The sequence below is a fragment of the Pteropus vampyrus genome, unplaced genomic scaffold (assembly GCF_000151845.1).
Source record: "Pteropus vampyrus isolate Shadow unplaced genomic scaffold, Pvam_2.0 Scaffold11, whole genome shotgun sequence".
NCBI classification, from domain to species: domain Eukaryota; kingdom Metazoa; phylum Chordata; class Mammalia; order Chiroptera; family Pteropodidae; genus Pteropus; species Pteropus vampyrus.
Window position 1 is genome coordinate 12,929,799 of NW_011888792.1, and position 27,785 is coordinate 12,957,583.

Consider the following 27,785-nt stretch of genomic DNA (forward strand, 5'->3'; position numbering starts at 1 on the left):
ACAGAACCAGACTAAGGTTCTTAGAAACACTTTTGTGGTGGTAGTTGTGGGGTGGGGGGCAGGTATATATGGGTATTATAAAACTGCAAGCTAATTTCCTCATCTATAAAAGGGTTATTGTGCATATTAAATTAGTTAATATGAGTGCAGCACTATAATAGTGCCTAGCATAGGCTAAATGCTATATATGTTTGCTATTATTGTTTTATTCCAGGTCGGATTTAACATCCCAGTATTAAGAAAAACAAACAAAAAATCCACTCCCTAAATAATATTTATTAACTAATGAATAATAAGTTACACTAAAAGAGTATGTACTTCTCTAGTTCATATATTCAAGAGTATTTAGAGGTGTGGCTTCCATAGCTCACCAGCTATCGACATCGCAAAGACTTCTGTTAAATATAAATATGGAACAAAGAAAACAATATGTTTGGTGGTCTACAATTACCATTAACCATCATTTCTTTCCACCCAAATCACTTCAAATTTGACTACCATTATTATTTGTCCATTCATTCAAAAACCAATTATTGAAGAGCTCTTAGGTACAAGGCAGAATGGTAAAGCAGGAATGAAAAGATACCAAAATATGGCTTCTGACCTAAGGACCTCTTAAATGTGCTCTAGAGTAATACCACCAATGAAAAATTCCAACACTATCAAAGAATATGAAATGACAAATTCTCCTCTACCATCCCTTAAAGATCCACAGTGTTATATTATCCAAAGTAAGTGTCATTAATTTCTTTTATATATTTTATATCTTCCTATGTGCTTTATTATAAGTGTGTGCGCGCACACACAGATGTAGAAATACACATTTTTTAAAAGTATATCCCACACACATACACTCAAATTTAAGATAGGATACACACTGTTCTGCAGTTTGCCTCCCCACCATGTTAAGTGAATGTCACTTAAACATTTATCTTGATGTTTTCCATATTAGCATATAAGACTTCTATATTAATATATCTAATTCAGTATCAGATAACAGGATGTCAAGTCAAAAAATTACTAGATATTCCCCTTACAGAATGTTAAATTGAACTGAGAAGTGACTGAAAATGTTAATTACTGACATCTTTGCAAGATGAGTAAATGGGTTAATTCTAATTTAAATTAATAAAAAACAAAAATGTACATTCTGTCATAATTCATCTTTTGAAACTGGAATATTTATTTTCTTCTCCAAACACTGAGAATGGCTGGAGTCTATGCGTGTATGTTACTCTTATCTTCATCAAGAGCCCAAATACAAAGTTTATCAGAAGATCAGACTAGAAGGCAATGAAACAATAAGAACTCTATAGAATATCACTATGTAAAAAGCTTTCATTTGAAAGAAAAATAAAAGAATCAATTTTTCAAGATCATAATTATAACATGATCTTACCATGCAGACTTCTAATGCAAGCAGTGCTAGTCTTAACAGACTCGAGAGCTTCCCACTCCAATTGCCCTGTTGGGATGCTACCTGGAGACTCTTTCTGTAACACATCTCTGCAGCGCCCATCATTCCTTGGGATTGATATATGTGTGCCAACCACTGAAAAACAGAAAGAAAGAAGAACCCCAAATATTTTACTTTAATACACAGTCTGGTGTTCTACTTCCAACAAATTTGATGAACTCTTATAAAGTTAAATTTTTTGTTTAATTACTGCTAAGTTCTATACCCAAAACAAAAATCTTAGGTCAAGAAATGGGTAACATTCTTGGCCATTCCATGAGCAACAGCTTACTACTCACCCCTAGTGTGAAGTCTTAAAAAGTCTCCCAAATGGCAAGTCAGGAACAAAATCAAAATGCAATGTGAAAACAGATATATCATGTAAACACTAACCAAAAGAAAGTTTGTATAGCTGTACTGACATCCCGCAAAGTAGATTTTAAGACAAGAAATATTAAGAGATAAAGCAGGCTATTTCATAATGATAAAAGAGTCAATTCAAAAGGAAGAAATAACACTTCTACATTTGTAAACACCTAGTAACACAGAATTTATGAAGCAAAAGTTGACGGAAATAAAAGAAGAAATAGACAAAACCAGAATCGCATTTGGAGATTTGAACACACCTATCTCAAAAATGATAAAAGAAACAGATATTAGTAAGGATATAGAAAATTTAAATACAGTTAATCAGCTTGACTTAAACGATATATTTAGAAGACTATACTCAATAATTGCAGAATACACATTCGTTGCAAGTGTGTTTACAACATTTACCAATCTGACCATATGCTGGGTCATAATACAAATTTGAACAAATTTCAAAAAAAATGGAATCATGCAAAATATAGCCTGATTAAGTAGAATTAAACTAGAAGTCAGTAACAGATAACTAAAAGACCTCCCTTATTAGAAATTTTGCAATATGCTTCAGAAAAAAAATGAGTCAAAGAAGAAATCCCAAAGGAAATTAGAAAACATTTTTAAATAAACGAAAATGAAAGCACTACATAAAATCTTCTAGAGTGCATTTCTGTAGAAAGATGAAAAATCTATGACCTAAGTTTCTATCTCAAGAAGCTAGGTAAGAAAAAAAACTAAATCCAAAGAAAGTAAAGAAAATAACACAGAAGAAATCGAAGACATGTAAAGAAAGTACAATAAAATCAAAAGAAAAAGTTGGCTCTTTCAAAGTTTAGTAAAATTGTTCATTATCAAAAAATTAAAAAACATAAATTATTAATATAAGAGTAAAAAAGGCAAAATCATTATAGATCTTACAAACATTGAAAAGAAGATATCATAAACAATGTTATGCCAATAAATTTGAAACTGAGATGCACTGGACAAATTCCTTGCAACTCACCAAGGCTAAAGACACAGGAAATCTTAATAGTCCTATGTCTATTAAAAAAATTCAATAGGTAAAAACAAAAACTTTCTCACAATGAAAATTCTCGGCTTGAATGGCTTCAATAGTGAATTCTTCTAAACATTAAAGAAAAAAATGTCATTTTTATACACACTCTTTCAGAAAACAAAGAAAAAAGGAATAACACAGATACCAAAACCTAACAAGAACCTTATGAGAATGAAAAATTATAGGCCTCTTTCTCTCATGAATTTGGGTATAAAAAATCTAAACAAATGTATTAACAAATGGACACAAGCAATAACGTAAAAAGAATAATACATCATGACCAAGTAGGGTTTCTTCTAAGAATGGAAGGTTGTTTTAAAATGTGAAAATCAATGCAACCCATCACATTAACAGAATAAAGAAAAAGAACTATTCCTAATAGATGCCCCAATTTTTTTTGACAAAATGCAATACTCATTCATGATAAAAACAAATCTCTTGAAAAACTCAGAACTACCTTAATCTGATAAATGTATCTACAAAACCTACAGAAAATATACTTAATTATGAAATAACAAATGTTTTGTATCTGAGGTAGAGACTAAGACAAGAATGTTCATTTATTGCCATTTCTACTTAACATTGTATTAGAGGTTCTAAACAGTGCAATATGGCAAGAAAATAATATAAGAATATGGAAAATGTAGAAAAGTTTAAAGTCTAAAAAAAATGATTTGTACTTCCACAAAAAAAAATTGAAATACTAAAAGTAAAACTTTATTATTTCCAGATGACATAACTGTGTATGCAAAAAACTCAAAAAACATTTCAAAAATAAGTGAATTTAGCAAGGTTGCTGGCGGGTCAATATACAAAAATCAGCTGCATTTCTAAATGTTTGGAGCTAATATACAGAAAAAAAACGCCACTTGCAATGGAACAAAAAAATATCTAAAAATAAATTTAACACAAAAATGTAGAAGGACCTCTGCAATGAAAATGATAAAACACTTCTCAAATTTCGAATTTAAATAATATGAGGGATACACCATATTCATGGATAGAGAAATTCAATATTATTACTTCGTCACTTCTCTGCACATTAAACTAGAGATTCATGCAATTCCAGTCAAGATCCATCAGCGCTTTTGTACGTGTTTGCCGGGTGGGCGGAGGAGTTGACAATATAAATGTAACTGCAAAAGACCTCTAATGACTGAGAAAAACTTGGAGAACAAAAAAGTTGGAGGCCTTAATATTAACACATATCAAGATTAATTATAAAGCTATATGTAAGAATAAACAAATAGATCAATGAAATAGAATAGGAGCCCTAAATGACCCACATATACAAAGCCACCTGATTTACGATAAAAGCATTACTAGCATTCAGTGGGGAGAGAATTGTCTTCTCAAAGAATAGTGCTCAAACAATGAGATATCTATAAAATAAACCTTGACCCTGCAACATTCACAAAAATTACTCTATGATGGACCATAGACCTACATTTGAAAGGTAAAACAAAAGTTTCTAAAAGAAAACAGAAAAATATCTTCATAAACTTGGAGTTCTTAAATAGAGCACAATAAAGCATTAACCATCAAAAAATAATAGACTTCATTAACATTAAGATGTCTTCATCAAAAAATAACATTAATAAAGTGTTAAGCCAAGGAATATGTGAGAAAATATTTATAAGACAAAAAAAGGAAAATGTTTTTATCCAGAAAATATAATGAATTCCAACAATCCAATAAGAAAAAAGCAAACACCCCATGATAAACTACAAAAAAGAAAACTATAAAAAAGAAAAGGCACTTTAAAGATATCAATAAACATATGAAAAGTGGCTCAATGTCATTAATCATCAGATAAATTCAAGTTAAAACCACCCCAAGATACTATTACCTACATATCCACTGAAATATCAGCAATTAAAATGTTCATAAATTGCTGGTGAGAATATAAATCAGAAAATCATTTTAGAAGACCAAATGGATCTGCTAAAGTAAACACATGACCCAACAAAAGACACATCTAAGGATGGACACAGTAGCATTAATCAAAATAGCTAAAACCTGGAAATAATCTAAATGTCAGTAGTAAAAGGAATGTATATTATAGTATATTCATAAAATGAAATGAAAAAAAACAAACTATGGCTACATGAAACAACTAAATAAATCTCCTAGATAAGATGCTGAATGCAAGTAACCAGCTATAAAAGAATATTGCATTTGTATGAAGTTCAAAAACAGGAAAAACTAGACAGAAGTTAGAGAATAGTGGTCCTCCTTTTTTGAGGTGGGGGGAGATCAAAAGGAGAGGTATAGGAGAGGCAGCTAGGTTGCTGGAAATGTTCTGTATCTTGAAATAGGTAGAGGTTAAGAAGGTATATACATATATAAAAATGTAATGAGTGGTATTTTCAGTATTTTTTACACTTTATTCTCTGTGAATTATATAGTAACATATACCATCTCTTAAGACTTTACTTACTATATAATCTTCCCTTTAATTCTTTATTTTTAATTTGACAAAGTATTTTTATCTTTGATAAAGAATATGAATGAGATCACAAATATCCATCCAGTTGACCTTAGAATTAAAAGTACCTTAACTCTCACATGGCAAACTTACTCTAAGCCAGGAAAAAAAGCACCATCTTTTTTTCAAAGATTAAAGAGGAGACTTAAGCTTGCGTAATCCAACTATTTTACTGTATTAGATTATCTTTTTAAGCAGAGACATCAACAAGTTTATATAATGAAAGATCAGAACAAAGAATAAATTGCAGTAAAATAAACTACACAATCTATATCAAAAAGCCCCTTTGAAACTTCCTTTGTGGCTTTCTTATTGGAAAATAAAATAAATTGAATAAAGTAATTCCATGTTTTTTGTATGTGAATATCAATAAGAATAAAGCACATACTCATCATTATGTATCTGTCATGTGGATAACCAGAGCCAGCTAAAGGGACAGTCTGTTGATCCAGGCATCAATCCTGAAAATAACTATTTCTAAAAACACTAAATAACCATTAAAATCTTACATATGGGTGACCTGTAAGGTAGCTAAGGAAAAATTACATGCATCCCCTCTGGAGATAAAGTTAAACACCATTACAGTAACCTTATTATATAAGGTTTGTTAACACTTCATTAGCTTTCCTACATCAACCACATATACAGAACAATATTTTCAACATTGTTTTAAATTGAGAAAATGTATAATCACTAATTAAGAAAGCTCTGATGCATTTATAGCCAGCAGATCCTAAAATTAGTATTAACTTCCTTTGTTCCTCTAATCACGACATCCTTTAAATCTTGAAAATGATAGATACCTGGTGAGTTTAAAGGCAAGACAAATAAAAATGGAGCATACTCCTAACCTAAGCTAATACCATAGAGTATTTTAATTCAGGACTCATGTGAGAAAGAAGAAATTTACCTGCCAAGCTGGAACAGAGGTCGAGTTGGACATGACTGTTTTTTGCAGCTCCTCAAGTACACCATCTGGGAGAGGCTTTGGGCACTCCAGGAGTGGTTTACTCTGAACTTGTCTCAAAAGTAAGATAACAGCTGGCTGATCGGGATTACTTTTTAAATTCTAAAATTTAAACCCCAAATAGAAAGACATCAAATAGGTTCTTAAATGTTCAATGTAAAAGGCAATTAAGCTATTCCACATGTTGAGGGGGGAAAAAATCTAAATTTGACCTTTTCTTAATAAAAAAATAAACAACTACAAAAGTAAAATAAACAGACCCTGAACATCTTGGGGATATCAAACTCTACATTTAAATAATCTTTAAAATCGATAATGCTATTATTGTAGTTTATAAGTCATTTATTTTAGATCTAGTATGTCCCTTTGACTTGTTTTATTCTCAGGTGATATCCTAAGAACTTTAGGTTCTGAACATAAAGAGCAGAACTAAGAAAATATAAAATTAACAATGAAGGCTAACACTATCCCTTATTGGAAGAAACAATATTATGTAAAAAAGAAAGCAATAAATTTTTTCCTTTCTCAGCCTCTTAACAAAGACAGTCATTGCATATCCTTCCTCTAAGTACAGCTTTCTTCCACATTAGAAATAAGAGAAATGACCCATTTATCTATTTTACTAAGCTATTATGTATATACTACACACAAATACATATATAAATGTATGTATGTATATATATCTCCTTCCACAATACATATGAAAGAAGTTAAAGAAATTTCTCAAAACAAGTCCTTCCACTATCGTTTTAAATATTTCTTCCTTTATTGCTTGCCCCTCAATAACGTGTTCACTATTTTTACTAATTAGATTACAATCTTAAATGTATTTATTTCTAAAATGTACTTGATTGCTTCTTTTCTAAACAAGAGGTTGGAACAATAAAATGACAAGGAAAGGGTCATAAAAGTAGCCTTCATTCTGTCAGAGAGAACATAGCAACTTAAAATTTCTCCTTACTAAACTCTCACTATATAATACTAACCTGTTCTGAACTTAGATGGAATTTCTTAAATAAAGAAGTTACTACTCTGCTTTTAAGAGAATTCAAGGGCCTAAAGGATCTTAAAAGATCCATTCCTCTTTCTCTTTAAAATTTATCCTGATCTTTCAAAAGAAAATTCTAAAAGACAACACAATCTCCTTGGTAAACATTTATGAAACATGATGTTTAAAAAGTGATGTTTTGGCTCTGGTAAACATCCAAGGTGTTAATGTTATCACCCGGTCATTAATTTCTTTCAGCTATTTCATTTCAGCTATTATCTTTAAAAAGTTCTGATTCATAAATAACCTCAAAGTGGAGAAAACTGAAATATAATTCATAGTTAAATTATCATTTGTGTATGATTAGAAATTGGGCAAAAAAACTGCTCTTAAGCAACTTCCAAATAAATCAATTTGAGGGACTTGATAATTGTATATGCTTTTCGTGTAAAAATAGGATCACTACTCAGAAAAAGTGGTGAGGAAATAGTAAGGCCAGAATAAAATTGTTCATATGACTTGACATAAAAAAAAAAAAAAAAGTAATGTTTTAAAACTCTCCTAACCCATTAAATTATTTCTGAGTAGGTTTATGAAACTGATTTATTCATTCAATAAACATTTATTGAACTCCTATTATGTGATAGGCAAGGTGGTAAGAATCTACTCACAGAGCCTACAACTCAGGTATGTAAAAACTACACTCTGAAAGGAGGAACCAGAAATCATAGGAAAATACTGTTTCCCTAATGGTACCCTCCCTCCCAAAAAAATCTATTAACAGCTTGGGTCCTAGAGTCAAACAAAGTTCAAATGGCAACTATCAATTTCTAGCTGTGAGCCCCTGTGCAAATTACTTGTCCTCTCTAAGCGCTAGTTTTTTTCACTTGTAAAAATGGAGATAATAATAAGTACTTATGTTATAGGATTGCTGTGAAGTTCAAACACAAACTGCTAAATGTAGTTCAGCAGCAGTAAGTACTGTGGTAAGTGACTGGCTATGGTAAGTACTCAATAAATGTTGGGTGTGATCATCATCATCATTAACATTATCACTATCACCACAACCACCACCATATGCTCTTAAATAAGATGCACTTTATTTTTGAAGTTATTTTCCCAATAGGATAACACTTCCATAACAATACCTTTGTGCAAAGGGCTTCAGCTTCAGATATTCTTCCTGTGTCCACTAGACCAGTGACAGCTTGGAAGAGAGACCACTTTTCAAGAGATTCATTGTAACTTTCAAGGAATTCTTTGTCTTTAACTATAAACAAAAAATACAATATTACCTTCTTCTGCAATTTATAATGTGTTCTCAAGGGAGTTATTAGTTGCTAGTAGGTATTACAATAAGACTGATGCATATATGATTTTTAACACTTACATGTACCACTGGAATGTCACAGACTACCCTGACATAAGAAAGGTTTCTGAAAAGTTTCATGGTAGTCCCTGGTAGGAATATTTGTAGTTGAATAACTTAAGATCTTATATACTTGTGACTCATATAAAAATCACTATATCCATAGTAAAAGTAAAAGTAATTCATTGAAAAAATTAGATTTATTGTAATATAATTGACACACAATAAACTGTACATATACACATATTCAAACTGTACAATTTGATGAGTTTTGACATAAGTATACATCTATGAACCATCACCACAATCAGGATAATGAACTTATTCATCATCATCAAAAGTCTTCTCCTCCCCCTTTGTAATCACTTCTGTCCCCAGCCCTCCTCTTACCCTATGTCCCACAGCAATCACTAATTATTTTCAGTCAAAACAGATCAGTTTGCATTTTCTAAAATTTCTTATAAATTGAATCATAAAGTAAAAATTCTTTGGCATCTTTCACAATTGTTAACATGGTAAATGCCATTCATTTTCAAATGTCAAAGCAACCTTACATTCGTAGGATAAACTGCATATGATCATGATGTATCTTTTTTATGTATTGTTGGATTTGATTTGCTAAAGTTTTATTATAAATATTTGTATCTATGTTCATTAGTGATGTCATTCTGTAGTTCTCTTGTAATTTCTTTTGTTTGGTTTTTGTATCAGGGTAATTCTGGTCTCAGAAGTTAGGAAGTGTTACCACCTATTCAACTTTCTTAAAGAGTTTGTGGAGAAATGATATTATTTCTTCCTTAAATGTTTGGTAGAATACATCAGTGAAGTCATTTGGTCCTAGAGTTTTCTTTGTGGGAAGATTTTTAACAATAAATTCAGTGTTTTTAATAAATATAAAACTATTCAGTTTATTTCTCCTTAAGTAAGCTTTGTGTCTTATTTAATGTCATAAAGTTGTTCATAAGCCTTTTAATAGCTATAGTGATATACCCTCTTTCATTCCTGACATTGGTATTGTCTTTTTTCTCTATGTCTTGGCAAGAGGTTTATCAATTTTATTGATCTCAAATAACTAAGTTTTGCTTCTATTGAGTTTCTGTTTTCTATTTCATTGATCTCTACTCTTCATTATTTTTTGTTGTCTGCTTACTTTGGGTTTAATTTCCTCTTCCTTTTTCTAGTTTCTTAAGGTAAAGGCGAGGTCATTAATTAAAGGTCTTTCTTATTTTCCATTTAATGCTATAAACTTCCCTATAAGCAGTGTTTTAGTAGCATTGTAGAATTTTGATATGTTGTTTTTCTATTTTCATTCATTTCAAAATATTTTCTAATTTCCCTTCTGATTTACTCTTTGACTTGGATTATTTAGAAGTATGTTATTTAGTTTCCAAATATTGAGGAATTTTCCATATATTTTCCTGCTACTGATTTCAAATTTAATTCCATTATATTAAGATGACATACTTTGTATGATTTGTATCCTTTTCAATTTATTTAGACTGTTTTATGGCCCAGGATACAATATATTTGGGTAAATATTCTGTGTGCACTTTACAACAACATGCATTCTGCTGTGGTTAGAAGTGTTCTGCAAATGCCAATCAGGTCAAGTTAGTTGACAGTGTTGTTCAAGTTTTTGTTATATCTTTACTGATTTTTCTGTCCAATTGTTCTATCAATTATTAAAAGAAGAGTGTTGAAATCTCTACCTAAAATTGTGGGTTTGTCTACCTCTCCTTTCATTTCTATAAGCTTCTGCTCCATGCATTTTTCCACAATTTTTCATTTTTTCTACTTATTTTATTGTGAAATACAATGTACATTTTGTGTCGTTTGAAGCTTTGTTAATCAGTGCCTAAATGTTTATTACATGTGTACCTCAGAGATAATGCAGGTTCAGTTACAGACCACTGCAATAAAGTGAGTCACACTAACCTTTTGGTTTCCCAGTGAATATAAAAGTATGTATCTACTATACTGTAATCTATTTAGTGTGCAATAGCATTATGTCTAAAAAACCAATGTACATACCTTAATTAAAAATACTTTATTGCTAAAAATGCTAATCATCCTCTGAGCTTATAGTAAACTGTAATCTATTTACTGGTGGAGGGTCTTGCCTCAATATTGATGGTTACTGACTAATCAGGGTGGTGGTTACTTAAGGTTGGGTGGCTGTGGCAATTTCTTAAAATAAGACAATGAAGTTTGCACATCAATTGACTCTTCTTTTCACTTGAATACTTAGAGGCCGTTATAGGGCTATTAATGACCTAATTTCAATATTGTTGTGTCTCTGGGAATAGGGAGGCCCAAGGAAAGGGAGAAAGATGGGGAAATCACAGGTCAGTGAAGCAGTCAGAAGGCATACAACATTTATTGATTGAGTTTGCCATCTTAAATGGATGCAGTTCATGGTGCCCCAAAACAATTACAATAGTAATATCAAAGATCACAGATCACCATAACAAACATAATAATAATTTAAAAGTTTGAAATATTGTGAAAATCACCAAAATGTAACGAGAGACAAAAAAGGAGCAAATGCTGTTGAAAAAATGGTGCAGACAAACTTGCTCAATGTAGTGTTGCCACAAACTTCAATATGTAAAGAACACAATATCTACAAAATGCTATAAAGCAAAGCACAATAAAACAAAGTATGCCTATATTGTTATGTCTTTTTGATGAACTGATTCCATCGTGAAATGACCCTCCTTATCACTGCAATATTCCTTGCTCTGAAATTTAATTAGTCTGAAATTAACATGGACACTCTAGCTTTCTTTTGATTAGTGTTGGCATGGTATGTCTTTTTCCATATTTATACTTTTTAGGGCTTTTTTTGTCTTTATATTTAAAAATAGATTTACGTTTTAGCCACATGTTTCTTTTAGGCAGTAACTATATAGTTGGCTCTTGCTTTTTAATCCAATCTAACAATCGCTGCCTTTTAACTAGGGTAGTTAGACCATTAATATTTAACTTGATTATTGATATGGTTGAGTTTAACTCTAATGTGTTGTTATTGTTTTCTATTTGCCTTATCCATTCTTTGTTCCCTTTTCCTCTTCTTTTGTATTTTTTTTATGATTCTGCTTTATTTACTTGAGTGGCTTATTAGCTATAACTATTTTTTAGTGTCTACTGTAAGGTTTAGCGTATTCACCTTTAACCTGTCACAATCTACCTTTAATATTATACCACTTCACGTATAGTATAAAAATTTTACAAAAGAATACTTCTATTTTCCCCTCCTGGCCTTTGTGCTATTGTTGTCATACATACTTTAAATGGTCAATTATATTCTAAAAAGACTTCTCTCATGTGTCATTTGTGGATCTGTTTCTAGTGATTTTTCTCCTCATTATGAGTGGTATTTTTCTGCTTCTTTGCATGTCTATCAACTGTATATCACACATTGTGAATTTTACCTTGTTGAATGCCAGATTATCTTTGTTTTCCTATAACGTTCTTGAGCTTTGTTCTATAAGCAGTTAAAGCTTCTTGAAAATGATCTGATCTTTTCAAGGCTTGCTTTTAAGCTTAAATGAGACCATAACAGCCTTTAGTGTAGGGCTAATTGTTCCCACTATGTTTTGGCAATATCCTTCTGAGTACATTACCCTAAATGTATCATGTATAAAATGCTTTTTAAAACTTACTTGAAGCAGAAACAGCAGAGTACAGTGCCAAGTATAAAGCCATCCTTTTTGGCTGAGTGTTGTTCACTAGAGCCAGTTTATCATCTGCATGACAGGCTGCCATTAGCCCAGCCCAGACAGCAGGATCACCTAAACGTAGAAAATATAGTTAAAAGGCTTCCTAACATCAACATGTTATTTAAAAAGTACCAAATGTGAGTATTAAGAGTTTACAAAAACCAAAAAAATAATAATAATAATTGCAACTCCAGAAAAATTCCATTTTCTTAACGAAAAACTAAATTATACTTGTTTTCAGAAGACACACTACTATATCCATCCTTCAAGATTTGCTATTTTTTTCAAACACAATAGATTATGAGAAATATCCTATTAAGCTCACCTTCCATAGCTGGTTAGTTCAGTTGCCTAGACTACTGTGCTACTGTGGAAAGGTCAATTATATTCACTTTCACTGGACACGGAGGACAAGTATCAAATAGGCACTCATGTTCATCACTCAGCCCATTCTAAAGGCTCACTAACAGGAAAAACAGGATAATACAATTTCTCAATTCTTAAGAAAAGTCTGAACCAAAGGAAAAGCTCAAGACAATTGCATTTTACCTACATTCTAACAGCCTAGCATGACGGTCACTTTATCATTCCAACTGAAACAATTAATTATATATCTTTTCATTCATTTGATCTTTCCTTCTTTCCCTCACATCTAAGAGCAGCTTCAGGAGAGCAGTGGATTCAGGAGGTAATAATAGAAAGAGATTACGAATTCAGACTCTTCTTTTTTAAAAAGTTAGCTGTAGATTGAAAAGTTGGATGGGGATTTGGCACTTAGACTGTTTTAAAATTTGTTTTGTCTTTTAAAAATATTTTGCAGTTCACATCAATGGTTAATACTTTAGTCCTGCCACCCTTGAAAAAACAAATGGATAATTTTAATGTTCCACAAGGGGGTGCTGGTTAACAATATAGTCATTTAAACATACTTTTTAGCTTTATTTTTATATTTTGTATCTAACTGTCCCACCAAGTATATGTCTCTTATCAAATGTCTGAAATATATATCTATTTCCTTTATAGATGATCAGTATTACTGCTAATAGTACAAGAATCATCAGAAATCTTATGCAGATCAAAAACTTTTACAAAAAAATTAAATACATACTTCCATATTACGAAATAATTCCTGCCCGGATAATGACTACTTTATTTAAAATAACATAAGAAAGACATAATCAAATTCCAGAATAAGGAAATGGGGACCAGTCTCTAGAATTTATGACAAGATCTGATTACTCTCTAATGAAAAGCATGCGACTTGAGACTTAGATATGGCTTCAGGTCTAATAATGCCATTAATCCACTGTGTGGTAGCTTTTCCTTTGAGGCTCATTTTCTACAAAATAAGGCAAATGAACTATATGATGGCTCAAGTGCCATTTGGTCTAAAATCCTATAATTCCAATTGGGGTAGACCCAATTTCTGAATAGTGACTTACTCCTAAGTGAACAAAATCTTTAGGATCTTAGGATTATGGAATTATTGTTAAGATTTTGGGAAGGGAATGGATATTAGCTGGCAATTTCTTCTATCACAATTCAAAAGAATTGTTGTTTTTATTAATTCTTACATAGATAATTAGCAACTCAAATTCCTTATGAAACAAAGTAGTCATATATTATGTTATATATATTTTATATTTTATATATATACTACGAACCTAAAAAATTTTAAATATAGTTTGTTAATTTATCTCTTAATTTAATAGAAGCACTAATCTAGCAGAAATTGGATTTCCTTCCATTTAATTCTAAATTTGGGGGGTTATATTTAAATTTCTGAAAAGATTTCCTGGAGTATCATCTATTAAAAAGGTAATTTGTTCAACTAAAGATCTGCAAAGTCTATGTGTATAGCTACTACACATAGGTACAATTATATTCACTTTCATTGGAGTTCAAAGACAAGTCGAAAAAAGCACTCATCTTCATCACTCAGTCCCTGTTTTCAGCATATTATATGATGACTTTGCTTTCTTGAGTATGTATTTCTCCAGATAATATAGGAAAATCAGAAAATATCATTAGCAAGGACCTTATCTGGGCAATCTCACCTTTCTAAAGTTTATGCCACTTAACGTAATCAAAGGCTAACAGATCTATCTTTCTGGGTACACTGTAAGAATTCTTGAGAGCAATCTAGTATTTGCTTGAGAACACCTCCAAAAAATCAGGAACTTACTCAAAGTATAATACAAGCAAACCCAAATGTTTAAGGTCTCTTTTTATTCTATTTCAAAAAATGAAAGAAAGATAAACAACATGATTGTGGTCTGTTTACTTGTTTTACAAAATAATATCTGAAATGTTAGATATTTTGTAGTTTAGGACATTTACAATTTATTGTGAAGATAACATTGAACCTATTCTTTGTACAATTTGTTTCCCAACAGTCCCTGGCCAAAAACAATAGCGTCCTGATCTAACAAATGTCTGAAGTGCTGTAGGGAAATAAATTGTTTAATGTTATATTTTATATTAAAAATAATGTTATGCAAGAATACACGTCATAACCCTATACTGCTAGACATTCTAACCCTCTAAGGCATTTCTCCTGTAGTGGTAACAGAAGCATGCTGATGCAGTCCACAGGCAGTTCTTCAGCACCTTTTGTGACCAATGGCATACAAATGACACAGCTGGTTAGAAATAAGAGTTAGCTCAGCTAAGGCCAGCACTTTGGCTGTTAACATATAAGATATATCTCCACTCTTCAAAAAGCTAACAACACACAAAAATAACTAAATATGTTTATTAAATAATTTAGTAGCTACAGTTAAACCTCTTAAACCAGAATGACAGAAAATAGAAATAAAACTGCTTCTTGAAAATATATAATTCAGAGTTACAACAATGTATTTTAAAGCATCTTTAGGTAGATATTCATTTCAGCCTGCTTCAATAATTATCTTTTAATTATCAGTAGCCAAATATAGATGACCAAATAATATACAAAAATCTTAAAACATTTTCTTAAAAGCCCCTTGTCTTATTTCATAAAAATACAAAGTTTGCTCCTACAAATCACAAATGTAACATGAATAGCATCCTAATTAATGAAGTAGATTATATTATATTCACCTGGAGAAAGGAGAGCTGCCTTCTGAATGGTTTTTAGTGCAATATTTTTTTCATCTTCGGCTGAACTGCTTCCCATGGCCAACTGATTTACTGCAGTGTACAGTAATGCCTTCTATGTAAGAGAAAAGAAGGGTGTTAACTAATTATCTTTACAGCTCCCTGACTTTCAAAATGACTAAAAGTAAGACTATACTAGATATGATGTGACCTCTAAGCCTAGGAAGAAAAATTATTCTTTCATCAATAACAATATTTTAAAAATACTGGGCAAACTAACCTTTCCATGATTTGAATCCAGAATATGAGCCACATTCCCTGCTACAGCACCTCCCTATAAGAGAAAATAATTATTTAAATAAAAGCATAAATGTTCATGAAATAGTAAAAATTAAGACTGGTAAAATCTTTCCATTAAATTATATGAAAGGTTCATTTTATCACATTCATAACTTCTAAATACCTTAATATCAACTTACTATTACTGTAATATTTAATGTAATATTTTTATGAAAGAAAATCTTTTCTACCATGATAATTTCAATTTTTCTATTTTAAAATACTCATTAAAGGTCCAAAAGTTACATGATTTTACAGCTGAATCAACCCATCCACTGAAAATAACTAAAAATATAGGATGAAACTTTGCTACTCAAAGTATTGTCTGTACAGCAGCAGTATCAACATTCTTGGGGAGGTTGTTAGAAATGCAAAATAACAGGCACCACCCCATACTTATTGAATTAGAATCTGTATTTTAACAAGATCATGGGGTGATTTTATCTTCACATTAAAGTTTGAGAAGCACTGGGATAAAATATTTAAAAAACGTATTTTTAAAAGCATTGAAAATTGACAAGATACTAAGGACTTACACCAGGCCAAAACTAAAAGGGAAAACTGGAATCTACAGAGAGGTAACTGAGCAGGGACCACTTCCGCCATTCGCAGATCCTAACAAATCTGATTTTTCGTTTTGAAGAACATGGGCTAGAGGGACAGGAATTAAGCCCAAGGCTCACACAAGGAGGAGAGTATATAGGCAACCCATAATAAGCTGAGACCCGCAGGTTAAAGGTGAATCAGAAGTAAATGAGGTTTCAGACAACCTTGCAACCCAGGTGCACAGCAGCCTGTTTGGTACAGAAACCTCATGTTCTAAACCTTGTTTAAGGGGATTCCAAATTGGTAGAATTCCCAAGCACCTGGCAGAAATAAGTACAGTTTCTTTCTATAGAAAGGTGCCTTAATTCTAGGCCTCAAATTATTTCCACAAAGTACACACAATCAGGTTAACAAAGAAACAACATCACCATGTGTGAAAAACAGCAGGAATAACAAAAATAGATTTACACAAGACTTCAGATATAGGAATTATTAGATGTAATAAGTGTTCAAAACATATTAGCTATTATCATTATGTTTACCAACTAGTTAAGTAAACTATGAAAGGTCATATTGATCATAGAAGTTAACAAAATACTTTATAGACTCCTAAAAATATCTGGCTGTTAGGAACTAAAACACAATATATAACCCTTTGTATAGAACATTAATGATTCCATGTTTAGATTTACATTTTAAACAGCAGTGTTCTAGTTCTTCTTATCTTATCTTTAAGGAGCTTTGAAATAAAATTATCTTTTGGAATTCAAAAACATGATAGCTAATGCTTACTAAATGGCAACATTACAAGCATAATCTTATCGCATCTCCATAAACATAATCTCTATGTGTTCAAAAGAATCCACCTACTTTGTATCTTCCATACTCTCAGAACAGTAAAAGAGTACATGGAAGAAACTGAGTATACTACTTGTTGAATGACTAATGGAAAATTTGGTTAAATAACAGAACTCCCTTGCTGTATTAGTTTTTTTCCAGAATGAAAATGCTAATACTTTAAAATCACATTATTTACCACATCACAAGTTATTTTATTTTTTTGCCAGAATTTAGAACATTACTCACCTTTGCATTTCGTTGAGCATACTGAGCAACCACTCGGGACAGCAGAGACCAAAGGGCAGGATCAGCTGGGTTACTAGAGATCATCAAAAGGAGAGACCTTAGGGATGGGAGTTACTTTAACCACAAAAAGTACGAGCAAAAACATTTTACTTAGTACCTAAGTTTAAAATCTTTTAGACATCTAAAACAAGTTCATATTAATTGTCCATGTGTGGTTAAAAGTGCCTTATTTTTAGAATACATATTTTATATCTTCTATATATACCAACGGTCCCTATGAAAATAAAAAAAAGACCAGCAACGTGGTGATTACAAAGCCATGAAATCTAATTAAGAAAGGTTAAAGAAATTTAATGTTGTGTTCAAAAAAAAAAAAAAAAAAAAAAAAAAAAAAGAAACATAAGAACTATGGAAGGAAAACGAACTACTGATATAACACTTTACTACTGAAAATAAATAAAAAACCACTGTTGCTAATGAAAACAGTTTTCTATTTTCCAGATTTTGAAGACACTAATGAATGTTTGAATGGCCAAAAAATTTCTAAAATCATTTAACTGGACAGTATCAGGTAATAAACTGACAAAATCACAAACTTGAGAATTAGTAACGGTACTAAAACAAGGTTTGGAAGGACAAAATTTCTGTTCTCTATCTCTATCGACTGCATTTTAAAAAAAAATCTTTATACGTGAAACAATGTGTATAGTCAGTTACCTGGTCCTATGGATAATTTCATAAAACTACATTTTGGTTTCCAAATATATATGCTTACCAACCTCATTTTATATTCTTCATAAGGCCCAAATATCAAAGACAATCTCACCAAGTATTATTAGACCCAGTGTCCACAAGTACAGAATTTACCTGTGAACAGCTTTAGATATTTGTCTCTGTACTGCCATACTGCGGCCTTGTAGGGCATAAATCGCTGAAGTAAGAAGGCACCTCTGATAATCATTGTCTTTCTGTTTCACGTGTTTCAGTAACTCATTAAGTGCTGCTTTTGACAGTGTAGCATCCTGCATTACCAATCCCAGAGCACAAAGGGCTTGAAGGCTCTCTGTGGTTGGTTCCTTTAAGATAGAGCTGTAAATATATTTTTTAATTGTCTATTAGCCATAAATACAGTAGTATGAAACTATTAAAACATATTTAACATTTACTAGAAAAAGTAATTTACTTAAAGAATCACCAAACTAAGCCCAACTTTAAGATAAACATAAAAACTAATCCCTTGGCTTCTAGGGACAGCAATTTCCCTTCATGCCTGAAGCAGTTACAAGTACCACAGAGCAGAAATAGCTAAATTTCTTTTCTGGTCATTATATTTAAGTTTTAGAAACAAATATAAACCAGGTCCTTTGGGTCTCAGTTCTAGGTAAATAATTAGAATAATTTTACTAAAATGTTTAGTTACAATAAAATCCTAGAAGGTATGAATAATTTTTAAAAATCTTCAGTATGAGAGCTGATTTTCATCATTCTCAGAAAGCTCTGACCTATTGCTGTGGTACTGAAACCAGGCCTTTACATAATAAGTACAAATTATATTTATTTCTACCATATTCCAAGTGAGTATTTTTATAATTTAAGGAGAACTTAAATCTGGTATGTAAACAACTTTTTCCCCTTTCAACTGTGAAATCAGATTTAGCCTTATGGAAGTTAAGTTAATAATGTTTAGGAATCCTTATTAATTTAAATGAAGAAAACCTTAGCTCTCCACAAACTTAATACTTCTAATAGTAATTATAAATGTTGTTCTGTAACAAAACAAAGGAACTTTCAAAATTTTTTAAACAAAGTTCATTAAAATATAACAGAAATATTTATACCCATAAAATATCACATGCCTACTACTATGTCTTTCTACAATTTTTTGGAAGAGGGAAACAAAGTATTTAAAATTTAATTTTGACAAATAGGTATAAAATTGTGAATTTTCATGGGCACATCAAGAGTTAGCAAATAAAAACATCCATAGTAATTCCTTTTTACAATTAGGGTTAAGAAATGTAAGAGTCCAAAGGAAAGAATGCCAATTAGACAGTCATTTCTATGAACACATATAATTTCTGTATAACTTGGTACAACTAAAAAAAAAGCAAACAGCAAATTCCAATACTAACGGCAAAAAATATAAATATATATAAATATAAATTAATTAATTCTATTACTGACAGCAAAAAAAAAGGAAATTCCTACTTTTGATACTTACCAATTTACAAAATCTAATTACTACTGAAATAAGTACATCCTATTAAGCTAACATATGCTGAATGCTCGGTACCTGCACATTGTCTTATGCCATATTCTAGGAATTTTATATATGGTTATTTAACATCATAAATTTTATGAAGTTGGTAACCAGATTTTTTTCCTTATTATTAAGCTTACTCCTTTTTCTTTCCACTTAAATAAGCACCTAGGACATGGCTTAGCTCCCAAAATACGAATGCCAAACAAGATCAATAAAGAATTGGTAACTGAACTTTTCATAAAAGAAAGTCAACAAGAATGCCAAGGGGCCGGGGTTGGGGAGAGCAGTTGGTAGTGTTAAGTTTGAAAGATAACATGCAGAGAATCAAAAACAAAGAAACATAAACCAGAAAAAAATATCTAGGCCCTGGATCCAACAACATAAAACAAGGTAAAGGTTTTCCTTCTTAGAAGAGAAGAGGAAAAGGATTACATTCAATTTCTCCACTTTCACCAATGTTCAAAATTATTTTGGTTACTGTTTTAAATAGTAACTAAAAATGATCTAATCGTGACTAATTTCAGTTTATTTTTGCCCTCAGTAAGTGCAGCAATACATTAGCATCTATGATTCTTGTCCTCAAGCCATTTGGAAATTGTGGTTCTCTGAACATGTTATATATAGTCATATATACACATTATTTGGGTGTATCCATGTAAAATGACAAGATTTTTTTTTTTAATTTTGATTGGTTTTCTCAAAATAGCAAAGAGAAAGAGAATGAATTGCTTATTTATTATACAAGAAAATGACTTAAATTAGGATGGAACAAAAGCATCACAATGAATAAACAAATATAAAGCTTATCCTACAGAAGTGGGTCTCAACTAGTACCAGCTAATCATCTCCCACAACCCACCTTTGCAGGGGGTGGAGTAATTTGGAGATGCATATAGGTAATTTTTTGGTTTTCACAATGATTGAGGAGTGCTATTAGCATTTAATGGGTGGGGGACAGGGATGTAATCTTCCCACAATGGGTGTACAGTTCTGTATAATGAGGATTAATACCACTGAAAATGCCAATAAAGCATTAATTGATAATCACTGTCCAATAGCACATATTAATCATCTGCTTCTGAAAAAGTTAAGATCAACTTACACACACACACACACACACACACACACACACACACACACACATTCCAGAAGTCAAAAAAGACCACACAAATAACCACATACATCCTAAGTCGTTATTTCTAATTATGCCAAAAATATAGAAATAATTACAAGTTTTATTTAGTAGCATTTTTTTTAAAGATTCAACTTTAAGTGAACTTTATCATGCTACTTTGAAAAGGAAAGAAGAAAAAATCTCTTTGGGGATCTTAAAGGCCAAAAAACAAACCAGTTACGACTGGCTTCGTTAAAATTTTAAGATCTTACTAGATCAAGTGATCAATTACTCTTTTTTAAATTAAATAATACAGTCAACTATAATTGAAAAAATAAAAATATAAAAATTATTTTTAAAATAAAGTAATTAATGCAATAAATAAATAATATATAAAGAGTACAGGATAGTTTTGAACAACTGGATGGATCCAGGGCTAAGAATTAAGTCATGATCTCTAGTTCTATCTGTGACTGCCAGTCCGTTCAGAACCAGGTACGTCCAATCCCTTTTGTTCACCAAAAAGTTCCTGAAACATTAAGAACTTAATTTTACACTGCTCCAAATTTAAACCCAATATGTAAGTAGTTGGTCATGTTAAGTATTGATGTCAATTATACATACCATTTAAATAGCAATGTCTTGGCTACATCCATGTTTCCTTGTTTATACTCCGTTATCGCCAGAGCTGTCAAGATATGGGCTTTGTCTTGCTCTGATTCAACAACAGACAAGGCTCTCTCATAGGCTGTTATATAGGATTGGAAACAAACAGAAAACTACATAAAAGCAATCCTGATTGACAAACTATACAATTTTTCCTTTCCTAATTCTACTTTTCAAAAAGATCTAACTAAAAATCTATATCTATTGTTCCCTTGTTTTCAAGTGGATGGAATAAAAATTTATTATAATCTAACTTGGTTTAGCTGTTCCAAGATGACTCTGGGATATCATTAGGATTATTATGTGACATTCCCTAATTTCTATCTTCGGAATCTTGAGGGAAGTCTGAGTCACTATCTTCAAAATAAGTGGAGGCTTGCCGTCACTGAGATAGCACCAAAATTCCTATGTGCAGACCAGCAACTCCATGAAAAATCAGATACTTATAATGAGCTGCACACACACAAGTTGGGCCCATATATGTGAAAATGCACTCCACTAGCATTTTTGGAGCAACCAAAATATACTATTACTAACAATGGTTGAGGTCTTCATTTATCAGAAATCTACATTTAAGCACTGTGGAGTAGTAAAGACCTGCTAACTTATATGTCAACCATAAGTGACCTTGGGCCTCAGTTTTCTCATTTAAATAATGAAGATAAAACTAGGCTCATAACACTGCTCTGAGAACTACTCATCATAATAACATACTAAATGATGAAACATAAAAAGTACCTAGTATCATTCCTAAATCTTTGTCAGATTTTAACAAACACTGCAATCCCCACCTCCATCTAAATATTTCACCTTTCTTTATGTTGGGTCACCATAATAAAATTCTACTCAGCCCTGGCAGAGTAAGATGTGTCCTTCAGCTACAAGCAACTTACCTTTGCTGCTCTCTTTATAAAGACCCTTCATAAATAAAGCCAATGCAAAACCCGTGATGTCTTCTAACTCTTTAAGGGGTGTTGACTTAAAAGCCTCGATAGCTTTATCACATTCACCAATGGAACTAAGAAGCAAAACATAACTTACTGTTAATATCAGAAATAATTTTGGCTTATATCATCAAAATATAGAGATAATATACTATATTTCTTTTGTAACTTTATTTCATCTATCAGTATTGAAGCTGTAGAAAAGAAAATAGAAGGCATATCATTTATTTCACATAGAATGTACCAGGGGATTTAACTTCATCCTTTGCTTCTTTTAAATTACATGTGAAAATGATAAGTTCTGCTAAATTGCAGCATTTTTTTAAAAAATAAATCTGAATTAAATTCCAAAGTTAGAAAAATAATTTCATGTTGACTTTTATACAGAATTCTAAATTTTTAAAGTTGAATACATCAGTTAAATATTAACCACTATAAGTATGGTTCTACCATCTCTGACAAGCTTAACAAGTCATAAAATACCTCATCAGAATCAAACCTAGCTTTCATGTAAACTGTTCATCTGCACGTCCATTTTTTTTTTTTTTTTTTTTTTTTGGAGAGCATATACACACACTAAAATTCCACAGACAAACTATCCAATATCTTTTCTATATTTAATAGGAAGAAAAGTAAAAATTGTTACATGATACTAAAGTATAAAACATTTTAATAACAAAAAATGACTTGTTTTGCTTCTTTAAAAATGAAGTAGTTGTATAAGCTCAATTGCCATCACCTGGAATAGAAAAACTATATCTTTGATATTCTTATTTGTACCCATCATTATAATCAGAAGCCGTTTCTATTTTTAATGTGTTATTGGAAATATTTTCATAAAATTAAACCTTTGCTTCTAAAATTCATTTTATAACAGTGAAAGAATTTAAAATTCGACAAAGGGAAATTCTGATAAAAGAGGGCTACCTTAGATTGGTTATGTATAAATACATACAGATTAAAAAGTATTTTTTTAATGAACACTATCTGCAAACGTGATTACTTTGATAAAGAAAAGAATGGTACTACAGAAAGGCAGAAGGGGGCTTTAACTTTACCTGTAAACTTTTCTTTGAAAAAGAAACCTGAAGCCAATTGACAAAATTTTTATCTTTTTTTTTAGTAGACAGAATTTTAAGATCTGTTATATTTAAGTGGTGACTATTCATTAAATTATGCTTTATATTCTATTACTTACTCATTTTTTACATGTTTAATATATTTCAAAATAAAAACAAAATAAAAAGAAAACAGATGACCAATTTTCAATAGGAGGTATAAATTTACTTCAAAAATATTTGCTTAATATGAAACATCAAAACTGAAGAGAACAGATACTTTATTCTACACAATTTGTTACAGCATATCTATCTTTTGCATCAACAAAATCTTGGAACCGACAGAATTCTATCAATTCCTAAACACGACAATTTAAAAGACTTGAAAAGAGAAGTAGCCAGAACAATAAAATTTTCTTGTCTATGAATATGATTCAATTACATGGTTATAAAAGAAATAACTGCTACCTGTTTTCTGCTATGTAGCTCCGTAAAAGATGTAGGCACTAATCACAAAATATCAAATTATAGTTCTAATAATATATTTCAAATTGGACCATTCAATTACTGGACAGCTCTCAAAATGACTCCTTAGCTTGAGCCAAAAGCCTTCTATTCTCGGGTTTTAGTTCTATCCTCTAAAACAACTGAATTGGTTTTTAATCTTTTTTTTTTTTAATCTTTTTTGAAGTCGGTAGTCTTTGAGAATCTGAAGGAAGCTGTATGACTCCCTCTTCATATCCAAAATGCATACATACACAAATTATTATGTACTATTTCAAAAGAGTTTCTGAACTCTTAATGTCCATCCCCAGTTTAAGATATACAGAAAATCAGAATAAATCCAATTCTTCTTCCAGTTAACTAGGCTTCTACTACTAGAGACAGCAACTGCCTTCCTGCCAAATGTTCTTATGTAGGCCACAATCATCAATTTTAAACCTGTTTCTCATAAAGTACACTGGGGTTAGATATCATTACAGTGCAGGAAACTGTTAACACAGCCTGGCATTGTGGAAATTACGTATCCTGGAGCAATGTCACCAGCCCACTGTTCTAGAAACTGGTCACCACCTCACAAGTCCCAGAGCTTTCACCAGAAAAATCTAACAGTCACAGAATTAATGGGAAAAAATATACTTACCATAACAGTCTGCCATAATTTCTTATTGTAACATTATAAGTATCTTGGTCTTCTGCAGTCTGTAACAACATAATTGCCCTTAAAAAAAAAGGCAAGGTATTATAAATTATCTATATGCAACAGCATTCTTTTACTCTTCCTCCATAACTGAATCTATAGATTTTATTTTATTCATTTAATTTTTTAATGCTCGTTATAATATATTATTCATATTTTCTTAAATTGGTACCACAAAAGAATACTTAATATTTAGATTGTAGATTGTCAGGAAAATAATATGAGCCTTTAGTAAGTGAAACCATTTATTGTAATCGAGTTTTAAATATTCCAATAAGTTTAATCTAAATATGGAAAACAACTGTGTTAATGTTTTAAGTTTTAGCATATTTGAAGTATATAAAAAACACTATTAAAATTATTTATATGCTAGTCATTTGAGTTAGGAAGCCAGGAACTTGAGTGTTTTCATGTGCCTTTACCTGTCACACAAAGAAAAAATATTTAAGAAATACTGAGTTCAGAGTAGGGAACGAGTCATCAGGAGTCCTCAGAGGCTTAAAATAAATATATCAACACGCTGTCAGCCCAGATTTTTACCTCCTCATTCTCAGTCCTCTTTGAGCAAGCAGGGAAATGTCTAACCAACTAAAAAAAAGTGGGATCCTTAGTAAGATTTTCTTTTCTTTTCTGTTTAAAGAGGATTAGCTAGGGAGAGATATCCAAGAAAAGCTTGTAATCCCCTTGAAAAACGAAATTTGTCAGAGGAGTCTACAAGACAGTATTATATTAAAAACAATACCTCTAGTTAGATTTATACCTAATTTGTAGTTTTCAAGCCTCAGATACTAGTTAAGGCATTAAACCTCAGCAGCAATCAGTCGAAAAGATTTGTGCACATCCGAGTGACTGTGGAGTTGCCATTTTAAGCCAAAGGTATGACCAGCATTAGATTCACAATATTTGCGATTATTATATGTACCAAGAAAAAGTAGTAAGCACCCAAAAGCTGCTTAGTTTTCTTTTTAATCCTGCTCTCTGTTGTATTCTGTCCTACTTATATAGTTTGTTTACTAGTGAGTTTACTGTGACATTATACAGCCTCCAGTACCATCTAGTGATTACTGCTTTGAACTACAGAAAGATCCATAAAAGAATGGCAAAGCATTTAGGACACCTCAATTTCTTTTCATAATTTTTTCATTATTTCTAATTTTTTAATTACAGTTGACATTCAATATTATATTAGTTTCAAGTGTGTAGCATTGTGGTTAAACATTTACAAACGTTTACAAGTGATACCCTGGTAAGTCTAGTACCCATCTGACACCATTGTTATTACAATATCACTGACTCTATTCCCTATGCTCTACTTTACATGCCTGAGGCTATTTTGTAACTACCAACTTGTACTTCTTAATTCCTTCACGTTTTTCACCTAGCACCTAACCCCGCTTCTGATCTGGCAACCATCAGTTTGTTCTCTGTATCTATGACTCAGTTTCTGTTTTGTTTACTTGTTTTTTAGATTCCACATATAAGTGAAATCATATGGTCTTTGTCTTTCTCTGTCCGACTTAGTTCACTTAGCATAATGACCTCTGTGTCCATCCATGTTGTTGCAAATGGCAAGATTCATTCTTTTTATGGCTGAGTAATATTCCATTGTATGTATGTGCCATCTCTTCTTACCCATTCATCTATCGATTGACACTTAGGTTGCTTCCATATCTCGGCTAGCCCCAATTATTTTTGATCTAATACACATCTATTTATTTAGATTTAGGACAATGATGTACCTCAGAGGTTAGGCAATCAGTCTTTTAACTTTTCATCTGGTGCCCACAAGATCAATAGTTACTTTCTTATTCACAAATCAATTAATTTGCTAAGAATAAAACTTCAGTTGATTTCATTTCCTACCATTCTCCTGGCTGGTCATTCCACTTGAGTATACTACACTGTCCTTATTTCTTCAACATGCCAAATCCACTCCTGTTTCAGAGCACTTCCTCTTGCTGTTCCTTCTTCCTGGAATGCTCTTGCCCTGATAACCAAATGGCTTGTGGTCTTTCTACATTCAGGCCTCGACTACCTCCTTAGTAAACCTACTTCGACCTCTCTCAAATTAACTGCCTGCCGCTGTAGTTTATGGCCCTTTACACTACTTTGATTTTCTTTCTTAGCAATTATTACTATCACAAATGTTTATTAGCTTTATGTCTGGTCTCCCCCCGACCAGAACATGAGGTCCATGAGAAAGGGGCCCGTGTCTGTTTAAACTCACTGCTAAATTGCCAATGCCAAGGACACTGCTTGGCACACAGCAGTTCAACAAATATTTATGTAATGAAGAAATATATAGTAGATTAAAGTGATTCAAACGACTATATGCTATGATTTCTACTCTGAATAAATACATGTACTTAATAAAGCTAGACAGAGTCTGAAGGGATGGATTTTCCCAATACAAAATCTGAGTTTTGCATGGTTTTTTTTGTTCTCTCTCTCTCTCTCTCTCTCTCTCTCTAAGTTAAGCAACGGAAACTAAACTATAGCTGAAAATTTGGAACTGTATATTTTCTTTTTCAAAGATGTAATAATAATAGATAATGAAAACTAGGACAGAACTCAGAACACTTATTTAGTACCTTCTTCATGAGAATGAGACTAAATGAAAAAAGGCTAACTGACAAATAAGGATGGCATTTCAATTAAATGCAAAGTTTACCTCTGGTATGCGGCCGCTGCTTCTTTTTTCAGTTGTAGATGTTCATTTAAGTAACCCAACATTGTGAAAGCTGGAGCATAATTCTGAATTCTTTCTGGAAATTAAAAAATTTTTTTTCGTTACATGGCATAATGGTTGTTTATAAATTAGTTTTATTTTCAGTGTGTTCAATATCTTAAATACCAGATTATCTCCTGAGATCATTGGCATTATTAAGAATAGTCTGATTTTTCTTAACTATAAAATACCAGTAGTCATTTTTTAAGTCTTTTAAGTAATTGAATAGCATTTATAGTTATTATGGTTTTTACTTATGTTTTAAAGTTTAAACATTTTTGTCTCTAAAGGTATAATAATTTGAAAACATACTTTATGTTAAAACTAGTTATTTAATTTATAAGGAAAT

General features: G+C 31.4%; 1 protein-coding gene across 11 annotated transcripts in view; it reads right to left on the reverse strand.

Annotated features, from left to right (window-relative positions):
* The window catches only part of TTC37 (tetratricopeptide repeat domain 37), a 76,084-nt gene that overhangs the window by 8,431 nt on the left and 39,868 nt on the right, over positions 1-27,785 (reverse strand). For all 11 annotated transcript variants that reach the window (XM_011378208.2, XM_011378177.2, XM_023523364.1 and 8 more), the window contains 12 exons: positions 27,380-27,473; positions 24,652-24,729; positions 22,399-22,523; positions 21,464-21,587; positions 18,330-18,551; positions 17,463-17,535; positions 15,772-15,825; positions 15,495-15,606; positions 12,354-12,482; positions 8,468-8,589; positions 6,275-6,433; positions 1,400-1,552 (listed from right to left, as the gene is read on the reverse strand). In XM_011378208.2, coding sequence (XP_011376510.1) covers positions 1,400-1,552; positions 6,275-6,433; positions 8,468-8,589; positions 12,354-12,482; positions 15,495-15,606; positions 15,772-15,825; positions 17,463-17,535; positions 18,330-18,551; positions 21,464-21,587; positions 22,399-22,523; positions 24,652-24,729; positions 27,380-27,473 — 1,445 coding nt within the window. The remainder of the gene's footprint in view (positions 1-1,399; positions 1,553-6,274; positions 6,434-8,467; positions 8,590-12,353; positions 12,483-15,494; positions 15,607-15,771; positions 15,826-17,462; positions 17,536-18,329; positions 18,552-21,463; positions 21,588-22,398; positions 22,524-24,651; positions 24,730-27,379; positions 27,474-27,785) is intronic.